Below are 23175 nucleotides of genomic sequence, written 5' to 3' on the forward strand. Positions count from 1 at the left end.
TCAGGGGTCCCTTTACCTTTTACTATAGCCAGTAGGCCTTCATTCCCATGCCAGTGTGAACTGGAAAAATCAGCAGGAGAGAGATATTGGTTGTGTGGTCCACCTGGTCAAGCTTAATATGAGACAGCTTTTATGATGCGTGAGGCACAGTTGAGTTGCGCAATACTGGCAGCTGGTAACTTGAGACTACTGACTTCAGTCCCAGTTTGCTTTAAAGTATAGATTTTTGCTTCCGCATTGTTTGCAGGTCACCTAACCATGAGTTTCTATTAGAAGACACCCATTGCTTAATCACCTTTCTCAATTCCTTCTGTTCCTTCTCCATGCAGCTTGGAAATGCCCAAAGATGAGTTACCGAATCATAAGTGCATCAAACACTTGCGGTCAGTGGTGCAGCAGCAACAGACAAGGATAGCTGAGTTGGAAAAGACTTCAGCAGAACATAAGCACCAGCTAGCGGAGCAGGTAACAGCTTCTTTTGCAGCAGTCTTTGTGGCTCCTTTAAGTAGACAAACAATTCCTCTTTCCCAGGCAAGCTCAAATAACTGATAACAGTTTGTGTTGCCATGAGAAATGGCTAAAGGACTAAATTACCTCTCTTGTTAGTTCAGAATTTGTCAGAGGGTGAAAAATCAATGGGGGGGTGTTAGAAGATAGGGAATACTGACTTGAACTATTGTGTAAGTGTTACAGCTGAGTCCTGATCCTAAGGAGGAAGGGAAGATTTCAAAAGACTCTTGCCCAGATGGATTTCAAATATTTTTTAGACTCTGGATTCCTCTCAAGTTCTGAGTGGCTGTAAAATATCCAAAAGGGGCATTCACTATGTGACAGTTGGTTTTTCTTAAAATACAGAGGCTAAAATCTTTCAGGTACTGAAAGTTCCTTTTGTAGCTTTGAGCAGTAATGCAGTCTAGTACTACAGGACATTATCATCGAATGGTATTTATATAGTGTACAGCTGTACCTTGGTTCTCAAATGTAATCCATTCTGGAAGTTGTTTCCAAAGCCAAAGCGTTCCAAAACCAAGGCGCGCTTTCCCATAGAAAGTAATGCAAAATGGATTAATCCGTTCCAGACTTTTAAAAACAACCCCTAAAACAGCAATTTAACATGAATTTTACTATCAAATGAGACCACTGATCCATAAAATGAAAGCAATAAACAATGTACTGCAGTCACACAGTCAATCAGTAGCTGAACTGGGTTCCACACAGTCACAAAAACAAAACAAAAAAGTCACAAAAACGCAAAATAAATAGCAAAAACAGACAGACCTCAGCATAACACTCAAAACGGAAGCGTGGCACTCAAAACGGAGCATGTTCAGCTTCCGAAGAAAGTTCGCGAATCGGAACACTTACTTCTGGGTTTGCAGTGTTTGGATTCCAAGTTGTTTGAGTACCAGGGCGTTTGAGAACCAGGGTACCACTGTTCTATGTGAATGCATCTTTTTGTTCTAGTACTGGAACCTGTGGATCCTATTGATTGAGCTAATGAGACCCCTTTTAGAATATCAGTGATCCAAGTGGCAACTCCTGAGTCAAATTTGACTCCTTGAATGGTGCTTTCTGGCCTCCTCAGTTGCCAACCCCAGAGGTAAAAAAGGGATGTGAATGAGCAATAAATTTGACACTTGAAAGGGGAGGGGGCATGGCATGCCTCCTCCATCGTAAAGTGTTCCTTCAGTAACACTGTTTGTGTGCTAATAAAATGCAGCTATATAGAATGCTAACATGCAGCCTCCTCTGAAGCATCAGTTTAGCTGGAAAGTCAAATCTCAGTGACTCAAGGGGTAGGGCCACTGGGGCAAGATGAGAAGTGGTCCCAGAAGATAAACCTATTTGGACCAGGGTGCCCTGAGACTGGGTTGCCAACTAGCTGTATATTGGCAAGGTGGGAAATTGGAGGAGAAAGGGGGAATGATGCTGCCTCAGAGCCAGAGAGGCTAAAGGAAGCAGGACTGATGAGTTGGCAGGAAGAAAATGGGGAGCTTGAAGTGGCACAGAGCTGAAGAAAGGAGGGGTCAAGGAGAAGGTAAGAACAAACTCCATGCAGTGCTGGCTTTTCCACCGAGTTGTGGCAGGCTTATGATGCCTTCAAAAACTGTTGGCTCATACAAATGGCTAAAGTTTGCCTCTGAATGCAAGTTGCATGTAGCAAGCTACAGGGGAGTACTTTTGCTTCCAAGTCCTGCTTTGTGGGCTTCCCAAAAACATCTGGCTGACTTGTGAGAAGCTAGATGCACCTTTGGTCTGATCCTTGATGGCCATTGGTTGTGCTTTTACGCCTGTCATGAAACTTTTGAAGGCATGAGAGCCCTGCTGGAAAAAAAGGTCTTATTTTCAGGAATCACGGAATGCCTACAGGGCATATTTATTATATCCCACTTTTCCTTTAGAAAGTTCAGGTCATCGTAATGTAGGGTTCCCATGTTCTCCCTATCCTGGAGAAATGGGAGATAGGTCCACATTCACTTAGCTTCAACCACGCTATGCGTTTTATGTTCCCCGAATCTTCACTAGGTCCATACCTAGCATCCCATTACCGTCTCGTAATGGAGAGATCTAAATGTCGGAGCCTTTTTTTTTTAACCAGGTCTTTCTCAAAATCTTATTTGAAAAACTGCAGCTTTCATCTTCTCGTTTACTCTGTTTCTTTCAGAAACGTGACATTCAGTTGTTGAAAGCATATATGCGAGCGATACGTAGTGTCAATCCCAACCTGCAGAATTTGGAGGAGACTATTGAATATAATGAAATCCTAGAGTAAGTGCTGGAACTGAGTTTTAAAAGAGGGTGGAATGGCGAGGGTATTTTTTTGACATGGGCAAGGCCAGCATAGCTAAGATAATGTTGGAAAGTGATTGAAAAAGGGAATGGAGAAGACCTCACTGTCTTGTAATCTCTCTCTCTCTCTCTCTCTCTCTCTCTCTCTCTCTGTGTGTGTGTGTGTGTGTGTGCGTTCGCATTGCAAATTTGCACATTTCTAAGGATACAATAAGGGACGCGAGTGGCGCTGTGGGTTAAACCACAGAGCCTAGGTCTTGCCGATCAGAAGGTCGGCGGTTCGAATCCCCTTGACGGGGTGAGCTCCTGTTGCTCGGTCCCTGCTCCTGCCAACCTAGCAGTTCGAAAGCACGTCAGAGTGCAAGTAGATAAATAGGTACCGCTCCAGCGGGAAGGTAAACAGCGTTTCCATGCGCTGCTCTGGTTCGCCAGTAACAGCTTAGTTATGCTGGCTACATGACCTGGAAGCTGTACGCCGGCTCCCTCTGCCAATAAAGTGAGATGAGCGCCGCAACCTCAGAGTCGGTCATGACTGGACCTAATGGTCAGGGGTCCCTTTACCTTTAGGGATACAATAATATACAGAATAGGCAAGGAGGTGCTTCCTATTATGCCAACCCAAGTGTTTGTGGGGGTAGCTGCAGGGGCAAGAATGGAAGGGATGGAGTTCCACTCAGATATCACCCAAGGTGTTTCTAAATATTGGATTCCTGGAGTGTTACAGGAGCTTGAATCCATGCTGCCTGGCTGATGTGCATACAGGAGCAATAGGTAGAAAAGAAATGTTTACTATTTTGCATTTTTATTTTGAAGGCTTAGGTCAGATACTGTGTTCATAACACGGATGAAAACAATCAAAATTAAAAATGAAATCAGTTCCGTTCTAGTCTTAAACCCCTACACTGTCTCTGGAAAATGTTACAATAGCTTCTCTGTGGCAATTTTTTAGGGAAAGAAAAATCCACTCTTGTGTGTCTGCTTTTTAACATCGTGTCATATGTACACCATCGGTCAATTCCAACTTACATGATGAAGCAAAAGGAGTGTGTAGAGCAGGGTTGTTTGCAATTAAAAAGGAGAACAAACAATGGGCTATAGTAAAATATCTCATTATGTATGATGTAATGTAGAAGGGAGAAAAGGATTTAAACACCTTTCCTAAATATGGAGCCTTATTCAATATAACTCTCTTGTCTTCCAAAGTGTTGATTCCCTGAAATCCATACCAGCTGACAGTGCAGGCCCTGGACCAAGATATTATGTGCCTCTTTCAGTCTTAACCATGGGAGACGATAAGCTGCTAACAGTTTAAAGTAGCTGCAATCTCCAGTAGCAGAGTGCATTATAGGGATCAAATCTTGAAGCCTCACATTTCTCACTTCAGGGTAGATTGGAAATGAAATAATGGATTTGGTGGCAGAGCTGAAAATTGAATTCCCCTGCCTTAAGCCTTGAGACTAAACGAATAACCTGTGGTTCTCGTGGCCTTTGGAAAACCCTAGCACCCCTTGGAAGCTTCTGAAAAGTTCAAGAACAGAAGAAGTGCTGCCTATAATACCATTTGCCCATGACTGATCTTCCTGTGTGATACACAACCATAGAGAAGTGGGGGGTCAGGGGTAGATGGGTGTGTTTTGAGGATCACATGGTTTACCTGGGGCAACTGGAGACCCATCTGGTCTGCCCAAGGTTCCTAGTAAACTGAATGAGCCTCCTAGAACATGCCCCAGAATTATGTATAATGTGCAAGGGGTTTCTTGGAGGACAGATCAATGAGGAAAGTGTTCTCTAAAGATGGAAAGTTGGAAAACCACTGAGCAAGTCTCTTCCCATTCCATTGTCTTTTCCTCGAAGTTTGAAGCAAAATGCCATGCATTCGTTGCATTTATTTTTCACCTTTTACACACACACACACACACACACACACACACACACACACACACACTTTAAAGTGAGTTACAACCCCAGTTAATATCTGCAGAAGTGCTCAGAATAAGCTGGCAGCTTCTGAGTCAAGACTACTATTGTAGTTTAGCCCCAAGGCCAGAGGTTAGATCAGCAATACAGTTTAGGATTCCTCACCTTCAGGCTTGTAGGTAACGCTCTGTGTTTCCCCTGATATTTCTCTTACATTGACTTGTTTTATCCCCCAATTGCTTCTAGGTGGGTGAACTCCTTGCAGCCAGCCCGAGTGACACGATGGGGCGGTATGATTTCTACACCAGATGCCGTTCTTCAGGCTGTCATCAAGCGCTCGTTGGTGGAGAGTGGCTGCCCCACATCCATCATCAACGAGTTGATTGAAAACGCCCACGAACGGAACTGGCCCCAGGGCCTGGCCACGCTAGAAACCCGCCAGATGAACCGGCGCTATTACGAAAACTATGTGGCCAAACGCATTCCGGGCAAGCAGGCTGTGGTGGTGATGGCCTGTGAGAACCAGCACATGGGCGAGGAGATGGTGCTGGAGCCAGGCCTGGTTATGATATTTGCACACGGAGTGGAGGAAATCTAAAGACTTAGCAGAGATGATGAACGAATGTGCTTGAGAGAGAAATATACCGTGTCCAAGCTGACTGATCTTGCCCCACTGTGCCGTGTCAGGGCATTATTTCTCTCTGTCGATTAACACACCACTTCCTAATTACACTGGGCAGGTGCCCAGCAACTTATGCAAGATGCCGTGCTGCATTTCCCCCCCCCCTTGTGATAACCCCCCTCCGGTTTGATGTTGGCGCAGGTTTCCAAATGTCTTCATAAAAGCACAAGAAACTCCTCTGTGCTCCGGTAAGTGGGCTTCTGCCGTAAACGTCTTTAGAGAAGTCTTCAATCTCCTGACATGAGTGTGCTGGCCCAGATGACTTGGTTTCTCTTCAAAGCATCTCTGTGCAGGGCACATGCTTTTTCCATCTTGGCTCCATAGCATCTGACTTTCACGCAGTACCTTTAAGGCACAACTTTGCAGCCTTTTTTTGGGGTGGGATGGGGTGGATGGACAAGGATGGGGTACATGAGAAGGCAGATGCCAAACTGGGAGTAATGCCAAATAAAATATACATACCAGTAGTGATGTTTTTGGCGTACAAAGTGTTACGGAGCCAAAAACCCGACAGGACAATTTCTGCAACTTCCTTGAGATGCGTGGCCTTACGTTGCACAGGAGACAACCCTTCCTTTTCAGATAGGGCCTGGTTTTCAACAGAATTAGCATTTTTAGCAATCTGCTGCTGCTGCTGCTGGTGCAGAATTAAATGCACATCTCCTCGCAGAACCCAGATGTCATCTTCCTCCTCGTACTCTCAAAGTGCCGCTGGTGAGGTCAGGTTCTTTGCTGACTTCAATCCTTTCTCATAGGATGCAAGCCTTCCAGCAGATGCTCTGCTCAGTTTGAACAGAACCAGACTCCTCTGAATTGTGTGTGTGCCATTTAAGGTTGTCTCAACTTCGTGACCTTGCAAAGAAAATGGAAAAAAAAAATTGAAATTAACCTGGATGAAACTGTCTTGTCATTGTACGTTGGCTGTTTTGATAAATCTGTGTTTTGTTTTGTTTTTGACATCTTGATGATTGTGTCCAGTATTTTTTTGTACTACTTTTGCCTTTATATGTTTCCCTTATTTTATTTTTTAAATACAGTGGTCAGGAATGTCTTCAGGTCCAAGTTTAGTTTACCTGTTAAATTTAATTTATTTGCAACCGTTTTTTACAGCCACTTTCTTTTTGTGTGTGTTGCTTTGAATATTTCTTCCTTGCTTTTAAGCATTTGTGCTGGAGTTGGTGGGGCAAGAAATAAAAGCATCAATAAAAGAGCAGTTGGACCTTGCTCTGTATCAAAACACTGACAGTACCATCCCTTCTGAACAGCTTTCATTTTGTTAAGACTCCCTGAATATCCTCAGCTGAGCAGAAACTTTGAACCAAGGTTTAATTCCCTTGTGCTATTGCTGCCTGAAATGGTTGCTGTTAATATTTCACATAAAGGATTTGCAACAGTAGATGACCATAGCTGCTGCCTTCAGCATAGAGTTTGGACCACTTTGCAAGCAGTTACCATCTGCAAATGTTTGGGACAGAAAGAACTCCTGGATACTATCAACAGGAATGATGGCTGCTTGAGGAAAGTTTCCTCTCCTGCCGCACTGTAAATGGATGCAATGGAATATATCATCTAAGAAGTGTTTTCCCAGTCCTGTATTATAGTAAGTGGCCTGGTTCTTCATGGTGATCCTATGGTGGAGAATCAGCGTATATTGGGAATGTGGTTTTCACAGCAATTGATAGCCGGCAACCATTGCTCTTTTTGTGGAAAGTGTGTTGGGGTGGGGGGAGAGAGGATAGAAGAGTATAGGAAGACACGATTCTTAAACCCCTTCAAAAATAATCTCCATCCCTCTTGTGGAACTTCAATCATTCCTATGAATAAAGTGCATGAATAATGCAGCTTAGCTTTTGTTTATGATCTTGAATATTCACCAAGCAGATGCTGTTTCCAGTTTCATTCTGTGGGAAATGCTTGTGCTTTGGAGATACTTAAGTCTGCAGCAATCGTTCTGTTTGTGGCCTTTGCTTTTTCACAAACCTGTTCATTAGTTGCTCTCCAGCTCTGCCGTGTCCTCTGTTTTCCTCCTCCTTCCAGTTTTTCTCCTTTGTTGGCACACTGCTTATGCTCTGCTCCCAAGTACAACTTTGCTTCAGAAACCGAGCCTGTTACCATTTCCTATGGTGTTTCAGCTTTTACAACTGTTAACTGTATGAGCTGCTACTTAAAAGTAACTTTACAGTTCATTTATTCGTACTTCAATTTTGTAAGTGATGATTTAAAAACACCTGGAATGTGCTTCAAAAGTCAGATCAGTTTTAGGGATGGAATGGGTTGTGCTCGTATACATGTCAGTGATAATGACATGTTTAGAAAGGGGAATATGCTGGTTGGAAGTAATTTCTAACTCTGTCCCTGTCGCTCAGGAATTGAAAAAGCTGCTAAATCCAACCTAATAACTGTATCTTGAGCTAAACGGACTTCACTGTTTTCTCCTAACACATCTTGTTTACCTCCCCTCGATGTCCTGCTGTCACTCTTGTGCTCTGAAACGTACCATAGAGTTTGTTATGTCTCCTGGCAGTACGCAAGTTGCTGATCGCATTTTGTGTTTTGCTGTTCAATTGTGTTGACTGCACTAATAAATTGCCTTTTTCCTGACTCCTTTACAAGCTTCCTTCAGACTCAGGTGTGTTGCACCCTGCATGAAAACTTTGCAAAGCTGCTTGGTTCCTTTTTTGCATTAACCTCTCGGAAAGCTGCTTGGTTTCTTAGTAACATACTCAGGTACGACATGGGCGTAGAAAAATGCATGACTGCTGCCATGTCACAGCCAGCCAGCTCTTGTTTATCACCACTTCCTTCCTTAACCCACAAGGCACTGTAAGGGATTCAGAGCTATTTTAAATGGGGGTGAGAGATGGGCAGCCCGGGAGGTACCCCTTTATCACGGCAAATCCAGTTTTAACCCATGCATACTGTGTTGCCCAGTGTAGCATAAACTGACAGCTTTAGCATAAGCTGACAACTTAGTTTGTGGGGAGAAATGTTACTTGGATTGTAATCGACAATCAACCCTAGGTACCGTATTTTTCGCTCTATAAGAAGCACCAGACCACAAGGCTCACCTAGTTTTTGAAGGAGGAAAACAAGGGGAAAAAATATTCGGAATCCCAGAAGCCAGAACAGCAAGAGGGATCGCTGCGCAGTGAAAGCAGCAATGCCTCTTGCTGTTCTGGCTTCTGTGATAGCTGTGCAGCCTGCATCCGCTCCATAAGACTCACACACATTTCCCCTTTTTAGGAGGGAAAAAGTGAGTCTTATAGAGCAAAAAATACGGTAATTGCTGTTAAAAGCAATTTTAAAATAAGGAAACCCTTAAAGGAACATATGAGGCTGCCTTAAACTGAGTAAGACAGTACTGGGCTATCTTACCCAGTGTAGTCACCACTGACTGAAAGCAGCTCTTCAGGATCATAGAATTGTAGAATTGGAAGGGATCCCAAGGGTAATCTAGTCCAACCCCCTGCAATGCAGGATATCAGTAGTGTTTGCCAACCGTACCTGGAGATGCTGGAGAACCTGGGTCCTTTTGCACGAACCGTGTTCGGCCATTGAGCCACAGCCCAGAGGAATTATATGGGGAGAGAGCAAAAATAGCTAGTATAAATTTACTCTGTAAGCTAAGCAATTGTAAGAAGAAAAATCGGGAAAGGAGCAGTGGTCACCCCTGATGTTGAGAAGACAACAGCTTCTATTTTGAACCCCCTGGAAGCAGAAGGAGGGGGTTGCTGGGAAAGTTGGATCCCCCAAATCGGGTATAGGGGGTTGGGAAGGATTTTTAACCCTTACTGAGTTTTGACCATTGGGATATATCGTGTTCACACAGGTGTGCCCGCAAACTCTGGGAAGAAGTGGAGAGAATTGGACAAATGATCTTGTTTTGATATGAGCAACTATGGGGTTTGTAGCAGGTGCTCGGAATGTGTTAGGTAGGTAGATGGAGAATGGTGAAATGAAGCCAGCTGCAGAGGCTTAAAAAACTGGAAGGCCCTTAGGCCCTGGAAGAGACTTACTTCCCCAGTAGGTTTGCCAGAACTGACCTCTACGCAAAGGGAACAACAGCTCCCGCCAAATTCAAGCCAAATTCTTCAACACAGTTTTAGTTATTAGCTGCCATGCCTGTTGACATGTTGCCCAGTTTGCGTTACTTTAGCAAGTTAATGCCAAATGAATTCTAGCTAAACAAAACCATTGCTTTCTGCTATGAGGGTTTGGTCTGTTTTTCTGCCACAGCTGCCTTTGGGTACTGTCAATTAAACTGCTGACGAACACTAGCTAGGGTCAAGCTTAAAAAGAAGAAAGCGTCAGTGGGTACCTTGATCATTTGAAACAATGTGGTGTGAAACAGGTTTTCTCTCTTCCCTTATGTGTATATATTTCCCTTTATCTTTGGTACAGCCTGAATTTGTTTTCTGCCATTTCAATGGAAAAGGTAATTTTCGTTCTTTCTCCGCTTAGAAACCGGGTCTGTCTCTCCCTGGATGTGTGAAATAATAGTGGGTTAAGATGAATACGTTCTTAGAAGATCCTTGCTGTAGCTCCTAAGATGGGATTCTGATGGCCCTACTTTCCCATCTCTTAGCAAATGGATACCTTATCGTGATTTCTCAAATTGAGGCCATATGCAGCCACCTGGGAGCTTAGTACAGGCATAAAAGCATGGAGACTGAGGACAGGGTAGAAAATAAGGCAGAGAGGTGAGGCCACAGGAGCAATGATGTAGCCACCCGGTGCCTTTTAGTTTCTCACTAGGAAGTTGGTGTGTGCTTTGTAAAGTGGAACTTGAGGCTTCTGAACGACGTCTTGGCAGTTCTGCCTTTTAACTTCATGCTTTTGGGTTTTCAGATGATCAGGAATTGGTATCTCGACTCCAGAAGTACGTACAAACGATACCTCTTTTGCATCTAGTACCTTCCAAGTGGCGGCATGGGAATGGGGGAAGGCCCGCCAAATAAAAAGGTCCTGCCTTATGACTCCTACACATATCATTCAGTTGAAAGCTACAAGCTGATGTGCCTGAGTTTAGTGTTGCGATCAAGCGCTGCAAAGGGACCGCCATGTGCCTTTAAAACAGGATTGCGGCGCCAGTTGCCTTCCTACAACTGCCATCACACTGACCATTGGCCACGTGGGATGGGTGGGGTTGGGAACACAGCAACATCTGCACTGCTAGGTGCTCCCAACAATTTAAATAAATAAATAAATTGGTTTTTTCCTCTTGGCCAACACATGAGAAGTGTCGTAGCAACAAGGCTGAAGATGCGGCCTTGTCTGGATTCTCTGATATGCTCTCAGTGCTGTGGAGTTCACGAAACATTGCCTGGACCACCCAGTCCTGTCCTTGAGCCCTGCCTGTTCATTGGAAGCAGCTATCCCAGAACTGGGGGAAAAATCAAGTATTTCAATTTGGGGGGGCTGATTGGAGGACATGTGTGATGTATCATGCAATTTAACACATCGGATTAGGCCTAATTCACAGTCCTTCAACCCTCCAGTAAGCTTAGCATGAGGAAGGTTCAGTGGTGCAATGCACGCTCTTGAAGACAAAAAAAAATAAAAAAAAAAATGCTTTAATAATCAGCGTTTGTGTAATGCTTTCTAAAAGGTTCCAAAATGTTTCAGGTGCACCCTTGGTAGTACCTGAGACTCACTCTTAACTCTTGTTGGCTATGAGTAAATCTTTAGTAGCATATCCATCCTTCTGAAAACGGCTCTACAGTGGTACCTCGGGTTACATACGCTTCAGGTTACAGACTCTGCTAACCCAGAAATAGTACCTCGGGTTAAGAACTTTGCTTCAGGATGAGAACAGAAATCGGCAGCAGCGGAAGGCCCCATTAGTTAAAGTGGTACCTCAGGTTAAGAACAGTTTCAGGTTAAGAACGGACCTCCGGAACGAATTAAGTACTTAACCCGAGGTACCACTGTACTTGTTTGTATATTTTTCATCATAAAAAACTTACATGAATAGGAAGGACTCATGAGGCCAGGGATGTGACAACTTCAGCTGTTATGTACTGCTGCCCTCTACTGGGAATACTGTTAAGTACACCTCAATTTTTATTTAAAACATTTCAAAGGCACTTGTTGATAAAAAGTCCCAAGGAGCAACTAACAAAATACCGTATTTTTCAGTGTATAAGACGACCCCCTTTTTTAAAAAACGCAAAATTAAGAAATTAAATTGTTTAGGGTTTTTTTTGGGGGGGGAGGTCACTTTCGCCAATCGCTCACCCGCCTGCCCGCCACTGCCAATCGCACACCTCACCGCAGCCACCAATTGTCTGCCCGCTCGCCACCACCAACAGCCCTCCCACCCACTTGCCACAGCCGCCAATCACCTGCCCACCTCGCCAGAGCCACTAATTGCCTGCCCAGTTCCCACAGCCAATTGCCAGCAGGCCTTGCCGCAGCCACCAATCACCCGCCCAATCGCTGCTGTCAATCTTCTTGCTGCACGTCCCCCTTCTGCATTCACCATCCGTGTCTAAGACAACACCCAATTTTTGTCCTTTTTTTATAGCAAAAAGCATCGTCTTATACACGGGAAAATAAGGTATCAAAGAAATCCACAATACCCACTAAAACATTTACAAATCTCAACAAGAGAAGCAGCAAGCAACAAAATTACAGCACATCCATAGTCAGGCCGTGTAGTTCATGGAACCAACCAAAAAAGTTTTTTTAATGCTTCAGATGTGGAACAAAACAGGGGCAGACTTTGGGCTTTAAAATTTCAGCGACACCCTGTGTGATGCCAAAATTCAGTACCCCCCACCTCTCATTCTAAGTCATTGTTGTATTTCCCCCTTAGGCACTCAGCTTGGTGCCCAATGCAAGCAAACCAGGCACACTCCCCTAAACAAGCCTCTGGCAAAGGGCATCAGGGTACATGTGCAAGGGGGCACTTGTAGAAGCTGAGTTAGGAGGCGTGAGTTATGTGTGAGTTGGCGCTGTGGGTTAAACTACAGAGCCTAGGACTTACCGATCAGAAGGTCGGCGGTTCAAATCCCGTGACGGAGTGAGCTCCCATTGCTCAGTCCCTGCTCCTGCCAACCTAGCAGTTCGAAAGCACCTCAAAGTGCAAGTAGATAAATAGGTACCACTGCGGCAGGAAGGTAAACGGCGTTTCCGTGCGCTGCTCTGGTTCGCCAGAAGCGGCTTAGTCATGCTGGCCACATGACCGGAAAAACTGTCTGCGGACAAACGTCGGCTCCCTCGGCCAGTAAAGCGAGATGAGCGCCGCAACCCCAGTTGGCCACGACTGGACCTAACGGTCAGGGGTCCCTTTACCTTTATGTTTTGTTATAGAAAAAATAGGAGTGATTAGCTTTTGCTGCCCAAGTCCATGAGTCCCCTAAGTCCATGATCGGTCAGAGATGAATGGATGGAGGCAGGAGGCAGTGAAAGCAAGGCAGATCTTTATTATTCTGTTGCGACAGAGTTCCCTCCCCTCCTAGCAAGGAGGCAAGAGAGACCCAGAATCAAGAAGAAACATCTTATTTCAGGGTTTGCATTTTGGTGTGGAAAAGAAGCACATCCCCTCTGCAAAGTCAGAAATTACATCACACACACATCACATTCACATCACATTCAGACGCGATTCCTTAGAGCCATCCTTAGGATTCCCCCCTCAGTAGCGGGTGCGGTTATGAGATTAGAGGTCGGCTGGCAAGCTCTACGGTACGTGGCCTTGAAGACGAAGCTCTGGCTATGGCTCAAGCTTTGTTTCAAACCAGTGGGTATTGCCCCCTTGATATTGAGGGACGATTTCCAATCATCGTGGGAAAAGGAGGTCATTAATGAGGTTCAATCCTGCGGATTGTCTCACCTTTACTTTGAGTCTATGACGTATAATCAAGCTAGAGCTGTGATTTCCCGGAGACTGAGTGACATTGCCAGGCAAGAGGACATAGCCCAGGTAAAACCAGGGATGTTCCTAGGGGACCAGATTTACCGGACCATACCAGCTCCCTACCTTGCAGAAATCCACTATGTGGAATACCGCAGACTTTTTACAGCAGCTAGATTAAATGTCCTTGACTCTGCGATATTGTGGGGAAGGTACAGGGGAGTACCATACGCCCAGAGAACCTGTCATTGTGCCATGGGTGTGGTTGAGTCCACCAAACACATTCTCTTGACTTGCCCTTCTTATGCAGAGCTTAGACAAAATTTTATAGCCCCACTTCTACGTCAATTTAGCTTCCTACCCAGAGAAAACCAGGTTTTACGCTTGCTAAATAATGTCAGTAGAGCTATACCTTCCTTGGTGGCCAAATTTCTTTTTTTAGCTTTTAAGCGTCGCAAGACTATAATTGACTGTATTGATATAGGGCTATCTGCTTAACCCATTTTAGTGTTGGTTAAGTTTTAAATTTTTTATCGATGTTTTTAACTGTGCACTGACAAATATTTATTTTCTGACTGACGGTCGAATAAAAAGGTTGACATCACACACAAGGTGGGATTACTGCGGCTCAGGCAGGACAAAGTGTGATATTGCTGAGGATTTAGCAGGTTTTACGTAGTTCCAGACACAGTTTACACAAAACATTAGCATTTGATAAGACAATCAGGATGCCAGTCAGACATCCCTCAGTGCAGAGAAGGCTTCCTCAAACTTGGCCCGCCTGATGTTTTTGAGACTACAATTCCCATCATCCCTGACCACTGGTCCCGCTAGCTAGGGATCAAGGGAGTTGTAGGCCAAAAACATCTGGAGGGCCGAGTTTAAGGAAGCCTGATGTAGAGCATCTGGGCAAACAATGGCATTTAATATAAAGGAGGTTCATAGATACAGGAGAGGAATCCCTTCAAGAACTTTCCCTTATTGCTCTCTGCCTTTCTCAACCTGTGGGTCCCCAGATGTTGTTGAACTACAACTCCCATCACCCCTAGCTACCAAGGCCAGAGGTCAGGGATGATGGGAGTTGTAGTCCAACATCTGGAAACCCACAGGTTGAGAACCACTGGCCTACATGTTCTCAGGCAAAGGGAATTAAGGAGGCAGAGGGAATATTGAGAGCCTTTAGGAGAGCCAAGATGGCTTTTGGATTGCTCTCCTGTACTATTTTAGACACGTGGTTTATATACATGTGTATGTGTGTGTGTTTACCTTGTGCAATTATCAACATTTATTCAATATTACTTTCTTGGGCTCCATGATCACTGCAGATGGTGACAGCAGCCACGAAATTAAGAGATGCCTGCTTCTTGGGAGGAAAGCAATGACCAACCTAGACAGCATCTTAAAAAGTAGAGACATCACCTTGCCAACAAAGGTCCATATAGTAAAAGCTATGGTTTTCCCAGTAGTGATGTATGGAAGTGAGAGCTGGAACATAAAGAAGGCTGATCGCCAAAGAATTGATGCTTTTGAATTATGGTGCTGGAGGAGACTCTTGAGAGTCCCATGGACTGCAAGAAGATCAAACGTATCCATTCTTCAGGAAATCAGCCCTGAGTGCTCACTGGAAGGACAGATCCTGAAGCTGAGGCTCCAATACTTTGGCCACCTCGTGAGAAGAGAAGACTCCTGGAAAAGACCCTGATGTTGGGAAAGATGGAGGGCACAAAGAGAAGGGGACGACAGAGGACGAGATGGTTGGATAGTGTATTTGAAGCTACAAACATGAGTCTGACCAAACTGCAGGAGGCAGTGGAAGACAGAAGTGCCTGGTGTGCTGTGGTCCATGGGGTCACGAAGAGTCGGACACGACTAAACGACTAAACAACAACAACATTCAATATTTGAGACCTTAGAATTCCTATAACACTTTCAATGTATTTTTACACACACACACACACACACACACACACACACCATTAAAAGAATTGGAGCAGACTTCCATGACTTCGGGGCAGTTGCGTTTAAGCCAGTTATTTCAGAAAGCTTACCAAAATACAGCAGCCTTTGCCTTTTCCCAAATGGGCCAACAACACTTGAAGGACCTAACCATCTAGGTAGGTCCCCATCTGATGCTGTAGCCTTATGAGGCTTTGCCCTCGGGTGGGGGAAAACATTGCGCCCGGGAAAGGGAAAATGGGAGTCAAACAGACACTCAAGGTACAGTTTCGGAGAAAAAGCTTTATTTCTACCACCCATGAACTGGTAGAAGGAGCAAGTGTGATAGTTCACAAACAAGCACGGGTTCACAGCCATTTGGACAGAGTATATATTCCCCTTCCAGTTCCCTCCCCTTTCTCCTCCCTCAGGAGTCCTGCCCCATGAGTTCCTCTGAGCATGAACAGAAAGCTCCTGTCTTTGGGACTATTGTGGACTCTTGGCAACCTTCCCAGGAAAGGGGAATGAGAGCCAGCCTTGTTCTCCTGACAGACTTCTTCTTTCTCAGAAAGGCCTTTGGGGGGAGGGTTGCTATGGCCCTACACTGCCCACTCTTATTTTGGGACTGATTTTGCTCAGAGAGCAGACTCTCGTCCTCCCGTGGAAGACTACCATGATACGAGGAGTAGTTATCTCCTGTCAAGTTAAGTGTTGCACAGAGACCACCATGTCAGGTGAGGACATAATCTAGACCCAATTTCATCTGGTTTCATTCAATTGCTGTGCTATCAAATAATAACACGGTATGTTGTAAACGGATACCTTTGCGTAAATATAGGATATCACATCAAATAACACATGTCGTCTTTTGTTACTTGCGGCATTCTAACACTTTGGGGGAAAACATTTACTCAGTAGCGGTCTATGCTTTAAACTTAGCTGGAAGGTCCAGTAATGACTGAAAAATGCAGTTCGTTTTGTTTCCTCTCTCTCTCTCTCTCTCTCTCTCTCTCTCTCTCTCTCTCTCTCTCTCTTTTCTCCAGGCGAGGCAGTGTTCCCCATTCCCTTGGGGTAACAAGGGAGGCTGCATACTCCCATACAGTGGTGCCTCGCAAGACGAAAAGAATCCGTTCCGCGAGTCTCTTCGTCTAGCAGTTTTTTCGTCTTGCGAAGCAAGCCCATTAGCGGATTAGCGGATTAGCGCTATTAGCAGTTTAGCGGCTATTAAAGGTTTAAGGGATTAGCGGATTAGCTGCTAAAAGGCTATTAGCAGCTTGGTGCCTTAGAAAAAGGGGGTGGGGAGTGAAAAAAAATCGCAAGAATCGCAAGACATTTTCGTCTTGCGAAGCAAGCCCATAGAGAAATTCATCCTGCGAAGCACCTCCAAAACGGAAAACCCTTTCGTCTAGCGGGTTTTCCATCTTGCGAGGCATTCGTCTTGCGGGGCACCACTGTATCAGCCTCTTAATTACCTCATGTGGGCCGGAGAGATGGTATTGTCGGCCATCTTCCAATGCGCCCCTAGCGGGCTCCCCTTTCGAACCAAATCTGGGGATGGCACAGGGTTTATGTGGGGAGACAGTACGTACATGTACTGTCTGTAAGCCCCCCTTCCTCCTGTTTCAGCCTCCCTCTTTTCTCCCAGACAGGAGTCACCCGTTATCTCATCGCCTGAGCTACATTCCTCAAAAGGGGCCTCCTGACTATAAAATCTCCTTCTAAGGGAGGGGGGGGGGTTTCGGACACCTCACACCCTTTTTAAAACTTTATTCCAACTCTGAAACCAAACCATCTTTCTATACCAAAAAAGCAAAGCTAGGCTAAACTTCAACCCATCACCATACACCAGAATTTTAAATGCCCTCCAATGCTTTGCAGACTCATTGCCTTCCACATAGCCATAAAATTGGGAGAGTTGAAAGGGACCCTGGGGTCATCTAGTCCAACCCTCCAAAATACAGGGTTTACAGCAAGATTTGTACTACCAAAGAGACACATGCATTTAAGTACAGATGCACAACTGGAAAGGAAACATCTATGCTCCTATCCTGAATGCTGCCTATCACACCCTAAAGAGGAGGAAAATAGAAGTATCCAACCTTGTATAGATCTCAGATCCTGAGATAAGGGTTAATTCAATTGATACAACCACTCACAAATAATAAAACAGCCATAGATTGGATTTAATAGGAATACAAAATGAACAATTTTTTCTTTCCATAACTTGTATAAGAATAGGAAGCCTAATTAAGATTTTTAAAATATCCACACTTAGGAAAGTTAGACGCGGGGTACATTTAGCAAACATTTCCCCCCTATTGCAGTTTTCTTGTTAAGGGAAGCTTACTCGGGAGTAAATTTACCTGGCACAGAAGTAAGAAGGGGGGGGGGGGGGACTGAAAGAGACAGAGGGAAGGGGGGGGGTGTTGGAATTTCCCAAGAGAAGAGGCCAGGAAGTCTCACAGAGACGGATATCAGGAGCCTTACAACTCTTCTGTCCAACCAAATCAAAATTAAAACTGGACTCAGATAGACAATTGCTAGCTAGGGAAGCTTCTGCATTTAATAACCTTTCCCTCTCAAATGGAGACCTACTTAAGGCTTATGAAACACTGGGAAACTAGCTTCTGAGCCAGGAAACATTCCCCAGCAGAGTTACAAATTCCTTTCCTCTTTAGTTGCATAGGGAAGGGGGGGCAATCCCCCCCTCTCAGAACACAGGATTTTTTGCTGCTCTCGAATAATAAACATTTTCTGTGAAAGAATGGCTGTGTGTGTGTGTGGGGGGGGGGTTCTTATGGCCCTACATTGGAATAAGTAGATCTGTTGCTGTTCTCCTCCGCTCTCTGCCTCCCGCCCTGGTCAGTGTGCCCTTCTCCCAAGCTCTGCACACCATTTCATATTTGGTTGTGTAGCAGGAACCCCCCCCCCCATCATTCAGTTTGTACAAACTTCACACACACTCACACTCACACACTACATACGCTACACTTCTGTTATAAATTAATAGAAAATCAACCATACATCGGATTTGCACTGTTCCATTTTTATTTTACTCCATGAAGGAAAGACTACAAAATGGGGAAGGTTTGATACAGGGCGCCATAATCCCTTCACCATCCCAGCACATCCACAGGAGCCCTGCCCAGTTGCTATGCCAACCCTGATGATCCCAGACAGAAGACAATCAAGATCACAAAGAACTTGCATATGGGAGTGGATTCAGCATGGACTGGAACAAAGGACAATGATCAGATCTTCCCTCAGGGGGCAGGAAACTGCGACTACCTTTTGTCTTCAGAAAATGACTCATGGGGAGGGGTAGAAGGGAACCAGCCAGGTGACAGGACACTCAGGTTACCACCACAACTCCTCCCTCAACCCCTCCTTTCTGTAATGTATGCATGATGTTTCTGGGGGTGGGCTTGACCTAGGGGATGGGAATTTCAAAAGTTTTTATAAGGTTTTGCACACCATTTTCTGTGTCTTTCCTCTCTCTTGCAAGTGAGGGGAACACCCGGTTGCAACAGTTCAATAAAGGCCAAGCCTACAGGCTGCTGATTTGCTCCAATTTACTCTGGTTGGTGTCTTTACTTTTTGTCCAAGGGAGCCCTCAGATTTTTCCGGTAACACTTGCTTGCTGGAATTTCCTTCTTTTACTGACCACATGGACCTGCGGGGGCGGGGGGGGGGGACCTATACCCCGACAAGCTCGGCTGTTGAGTAGTCTCTGAACCCGGAATTTTCCTTACCAGTGTGGAACCTCTAATGGAGCTATCTCCCCACTCCACCCCAAAATATTGTTCCTTAGACTGTCCCTGTGGCTTGCTTTTTGGTTTTTTAAGAAAAGCACATTTCACATCAAATTTAGCTGCAGATTAAGCTGGGGGAAGGGAGGGGTCACTCTCTCTCTCCTAAACCTCTCCTGTCCACCACCACCCTGCAGCTTTCTCAGGGTTCTGGAAACCATATTGAACTCTTTGGAATTCTCAGAGATTGGGGGGGGGGGGGGAGCTGTTAACAGATGCTGCGGAAATGAATTCTTCTTGTGGTTTTCCGTGTACGAGATCCATCCCAGTATATAAGCACTACGGTTTGGGAGGAGGCCAGTTGTTTGGAAAGCACAAGGTCGACAGAAAAAGACACCCAGACTTTTGTGGGCTGTGGCAGATGAGGTCAGAGGGAGACTGCGATTTGGGGAGAATGTATCTTATTCTAAGGAATGCTTAATTTCAAAGAAACAGAAAAGATGTTTGACTTTCTAGGATATGGCACTGCTGTTCAGATCGCAAGTTACCCAACCTCACAATTACTTAGGGTCATGCAAACAGACCAATTGCCCATTCTGTTCCAATGCACTGATGTCCACAAAAACCGGACGGATGATTCAAGGAAGCTTCCAGGCAGGGCATGAAGGCACTTAGCTCTTCCCCCCTCCCAGAACTGATATTCCAGGACAAACCTTTTTTATATCAGAACTTTAATGCGCTATTAGAATTAAAAGAGGGGGAAACCCAGCCGGATGGGAGGGGTCTAACTCAATTATTATTACGGTATTTTTCGCTCTATAGGGCGCACCTAGTTTTCAGAGGGGGAAATCAAGGAAAAAAATATGACCCCCCCCCATCTCTGGGAGCAGCCAAGTTACAGGGAACCAGGCAGAGCCCTTCTCAGTGGTGGCGCCTTCTTCATGGTGATCCACTACTGCTTTAAGGGAGGTCTTGGAATAAGTAGATTTGTTGCTGATCCAAAACACCCACCCACCCCACTCACACATTGAAAACAAAGACCACCACAGCCAACTACAAATGAAGAACCACACCCTAGGCCACCCGACCCCCCCCATCTTCCCCCCCCTCCACCTCTTTCCCCTTTCGTTCCTAATGTCTCAACAAATGAAAATGATTTGTAAAAATTTTACGTGGGGGGAAAAAACATGAGAGAGAGACATTGCACACTTTTGTAAATCAACAAAATATTTAATAAACAAACAAATAAATAAATACTAATCATAAAAAGAGGCCTCCTCACCTGAAGGACATCAAAGCCCACCTGAAGTCCCCAAATCCCTGAAGTCCTGATCCACGCACTTCTATGCGTGTATGGAGTGATCTGCGTGGATCTGCATCTGATAGTTTACGACTCCCTGTTGTAGGGAATCACATGTATAATCATATGTTTGGGGACATCAGGTGGCCTTTGATGTCCTTCAGGTAAGCTTTGGGTGTATGGCTTTCCTCCGTCTCCACTGCACAGGATTCCTCTGGAATGACAAGATCACTTGCACAGCTTTCCTCCATCTCAACTGTGCAGGATTCCTCTGGAATGACAAGATCACTTGCACAGCCTTCCTCCCTCTCAACTATGCAGGATTCCTCTGGAATGGCAAGATCACTTGCACAGCCTTCCTCCATCTCAACTGCGCAGGATTTGACAAGATCTTCCGCATGGGTTTCCTCCATCTCCACTGCGGAGGATTTCTCTTGAATTACCAGGTCCAGCAGAGAACCACACTTTGAACAAGTAGTAAGACTCTCGCTTTTTACCGCACTTCCTGGGGTAATCACCACTACAGTTTCTATTTGAGATGTATCTGTTGCGGTGGTTCTGATGCAACGTCTCTCAATCCCAACCAATGCTGCACTCAGCAGCTGGAAACCTGCAGCCATAAAGCCTAGATAAATAGAAGGTCCAATATGCTGCTCGCTGGGAATTTGAGGCAATTCAAAAGTTTCAGGGAAGTCAATTTCCCCATTTTGTAAGACAGCAGACATGTTCCATATCACGGAAATCAGGACGAGTATCCCTGCTGGTAAGTTCAGCAGAGCTCCAAGCCCAAAAAAGGTTAAGAGAAAATCCTTATGTTTTCTGGCCTCGAAGACATTGCAGAGGGCAAATGACTGTAATCCAAGGGCGGCTGAATTCATAATGGCAGCTAAGGCCATTAAGTCCTGAGCAATAAAAATTTCCCTCGGGAGGTTTGGATGTTGTTCATGGAGCTCCTCACAATGGTAATAATAGTTTCCGTCGTTAGAAGGGTCTTTCAAAAAACAGACCTGCCAGATTCCAATCCAGATGTTTCCCTTTATGTTTTCCACGCGCCACACTCGCCAGTTGACAATGGCTGTTGAGGCAATGCACATCATCCAGGCCATAATATCCATCAGGAATGCACACAACTGGTGGCAGGACACTAATCTCAGCCACCTGACCACCAGGGAGCCTTCTTTCACCCCCAGGGGGGGTTTGGAGAGGAGGGGACCAGGGGAGACATTGGCAGACATCCTGGAAACAAAAGAGAAGACAACATGCAGTGAGAGAGGGAATAACAAGCATGTCTAGTCATTGAAGGACATCCTCCCTCCTGCATTCTTCCTTCCATGCACAGAAAGAAGCAGCAAAAGAAAGAGTTCCCCTGCTCTCTCCCGCCCCCTGGTTAGGTATAGACATCTGATCCACACATACTTTCTTCCAGCAAACTGCTACTGATTTAATATACTCTTTCACTGTTGCTGTGAAAATGGCCAGAACCTCAGCAACCTGTTGTGGATGGGAGCTGCTCATGTCTCACTGTCCTGCTATCTGCTACTGCAGCTATCCTTTTCCACCGAGCATAAACACAGCTATGGCATAGTGAGGAATGTTTAATCCATAAACTTACATGAAATGCCTTCCTCAGCTAGAGTCTAGCGTGCCAGAAACAGAGCAGGTATTTGCTAGGTGTTCCTGAGCCTCAAAAAGACTGAGCTGTTGGCCACTGAGCTGACGTTTGCCTGAGCAGCCGGCCAGCCACAGCAGCAACTGCTTTGCAGAATTCTTAGGTCAGTTACAGTTAGAATCCTGACAACAACACAAATCATAACTCCAGGGTACTGGTCATTTGGAACATCAGGAAGTGGAAAATGGGAGGGAACTCAGTTCCCTTCTTTCCCAATGCAGAGTGTCTATTCCAGGACACTGTGCAGTTAAAATGCGTTCTTCCTAAAGTCAGATTCAGAGCAGTTCCAGCAGTAAAAATGGTGATGTGTGTATCTCAGTACAGATTTGTTTGATGGTCCTGAATGCATTTCATAAAGGATCTCCATGTACAAGAGAGGCTAATAGCATGAGGCCCTGAACAATAAGAATTGTCTTGGCCAAATTATTGAAGACTCCTTACAAACCTCTCATTCTTCTTCCCCATCCCATCTTGTTTGGACATAATAGTAAGGGAGAAGATCTTAGCTCTTTTCCTTTGCACTGGGATTACATGAAATTTGAGCCATGGGACCCCATCACTCACACCAATACGGGCAACACCATTTTCAGAACCCAGGTGCCCATGATTTAAAATCGCTTTCCTAAGACACTTCCGTCAAAATATTTGTGTTGCTTTCTTTCCGTTCCTTTCTGTGTTGATGCTCCGAATGTGAGCTGCTCAGCTGCATCAGTTTCCACTGAAGTGTGTGTGTGTGTGTGTGTGATTAACATTCGGCCAAGCAATGGGCCTAAATCCATCTATTTCACCTGAAATAACTTTGGGAGCCAGCCTTTAAAAATCTAGATATCAAATTCAGAGGAATTAAAAGCTGTCATCTTTTTGACTATTTGAAACATCTTAGAACATACACAAATGTTAATGTTGGAAGGAAGGCAGCAAATGGAGCATTGGAGCCATCCATTCATTTCAGGAGTTGTGACCATTGATAAGATGAAGCACTTTCACATCGCATGGCAGTGTGCAGTGCTTTTAAAAAGGTAAAGGACCCCTGACAGTTAAGTCCAGTCACGGCTCTGGGGTTGCGCCACTCATTGGCTTTACTGGCCGAGGGAGCTGATGTTGGTCCGCAGACAGTTTTTCCGGGTCATGTGGCCAGCAAGACTAAGCCGCTTCTGGTGAAACCAGAGCAGCGCATAGAAACGCCATTTACCGTCCCGCCGAAGCAGTACCTATTTATCTACTTGCACTTTGACGTGGTTTGGAACTGCTAGGTTGGCTGGAGCAGGGACCGAGCAA

General features: G+C 45.1%; 2 protein-coding genes across 6 annotated transcripts in view; one reads left to right on the top strand and one right to left on the bottom strand.

Moving 5' to 3' along the window:
• The window catches only part of RNF41 (ring finger protein 41), a 32303-nt gene extending 24313 nt beyond the window's left edge, over nt 1-7990 (top strand). For all 4 annotated transcript variants that reach the window (XM_083427938.1, XM_083427939.1, XM_083427940.1 and 1 more), the window contains 3 exons: nt 330-465; nt 2666-2769; nt 4954-7990. In XM_083427938.1, coding sequence (XP_083284064.1) covers nt 330-465; nt 2666-2769; nt 4954-5305 — 592 coding nt within the window. In that variant the 3' untranslated portion in view covers nt 5306-7990. The remainder of the gene's footprint in view (nt 1-329; nt 466-2665; nt 2770-4953) is intronic.
• A 12072-nt stretch (nt 7991-20062) lies between these two features.
• LOC310671562 (uncharacterized protein) lies at nt 20063-22676 on the bottom strand. 2 transcript variants are annotated; one of them, XR_014508067.1, is made up of 2 exons: nt 21841-21946; nt 20063-21464 (listed from the first exon to the last, which is right to left on the bottom strand). XR_014508067.1 is itself a non-coding variant. In XM_083427824.1 (2 exons), the coding sequence occupies exons 1-2, from the start codon at nt 22378-22380 to the stop codon at nt 20351-20353; spliced, it is 1152 nt and encodes a 383-aa protein (XP_083283950.1). In that variant the 5' UTR covers nt 22381-22676; the 3' UTR covers nt 20072-20350. The 2 variants fall into 2 exon arrangements, 1 of the variants encoding a protein (XP_083283950.1); XM_083427824.1 differs by lacking the exon at nt 21841-21946 and adding an exon at nt 22343-22676 and having other exon boundaries at nt 20072-21464.
• Nucleotides 22677-23175: the final 499 nt, after the last annotated feature.

Source organism: Podarcis tiliguerta (genome assembly GCF_965153285.1).
Source record: "Podarcis tiliguerta genome assembly, chromosome: 2".
Classification (NCBI taxonomy): Eukaryota; Metazoa; Chordata; class Lepidosauria; order Squamata; family Lacertidae; genus Podarcis; species Podarcis tiliguerta.

Bases quoted from the DNA above. Each gene is read 5' to 3' on its own strand.
- LOC310671562 (XM_083427824.1), bottom strand. From the start codon at position 22,380: ATGTCCAAACAAGATGGGATGGGGAAGAAGAATGAGAG. The intron at 21,465-22,342 runs GTTTGTAAGGAG...TTTTGTTTCCAG, and splicing joins ATGGGGAAGAAGAATGAGAG to GATGTCTGCCAATGTCTCCC.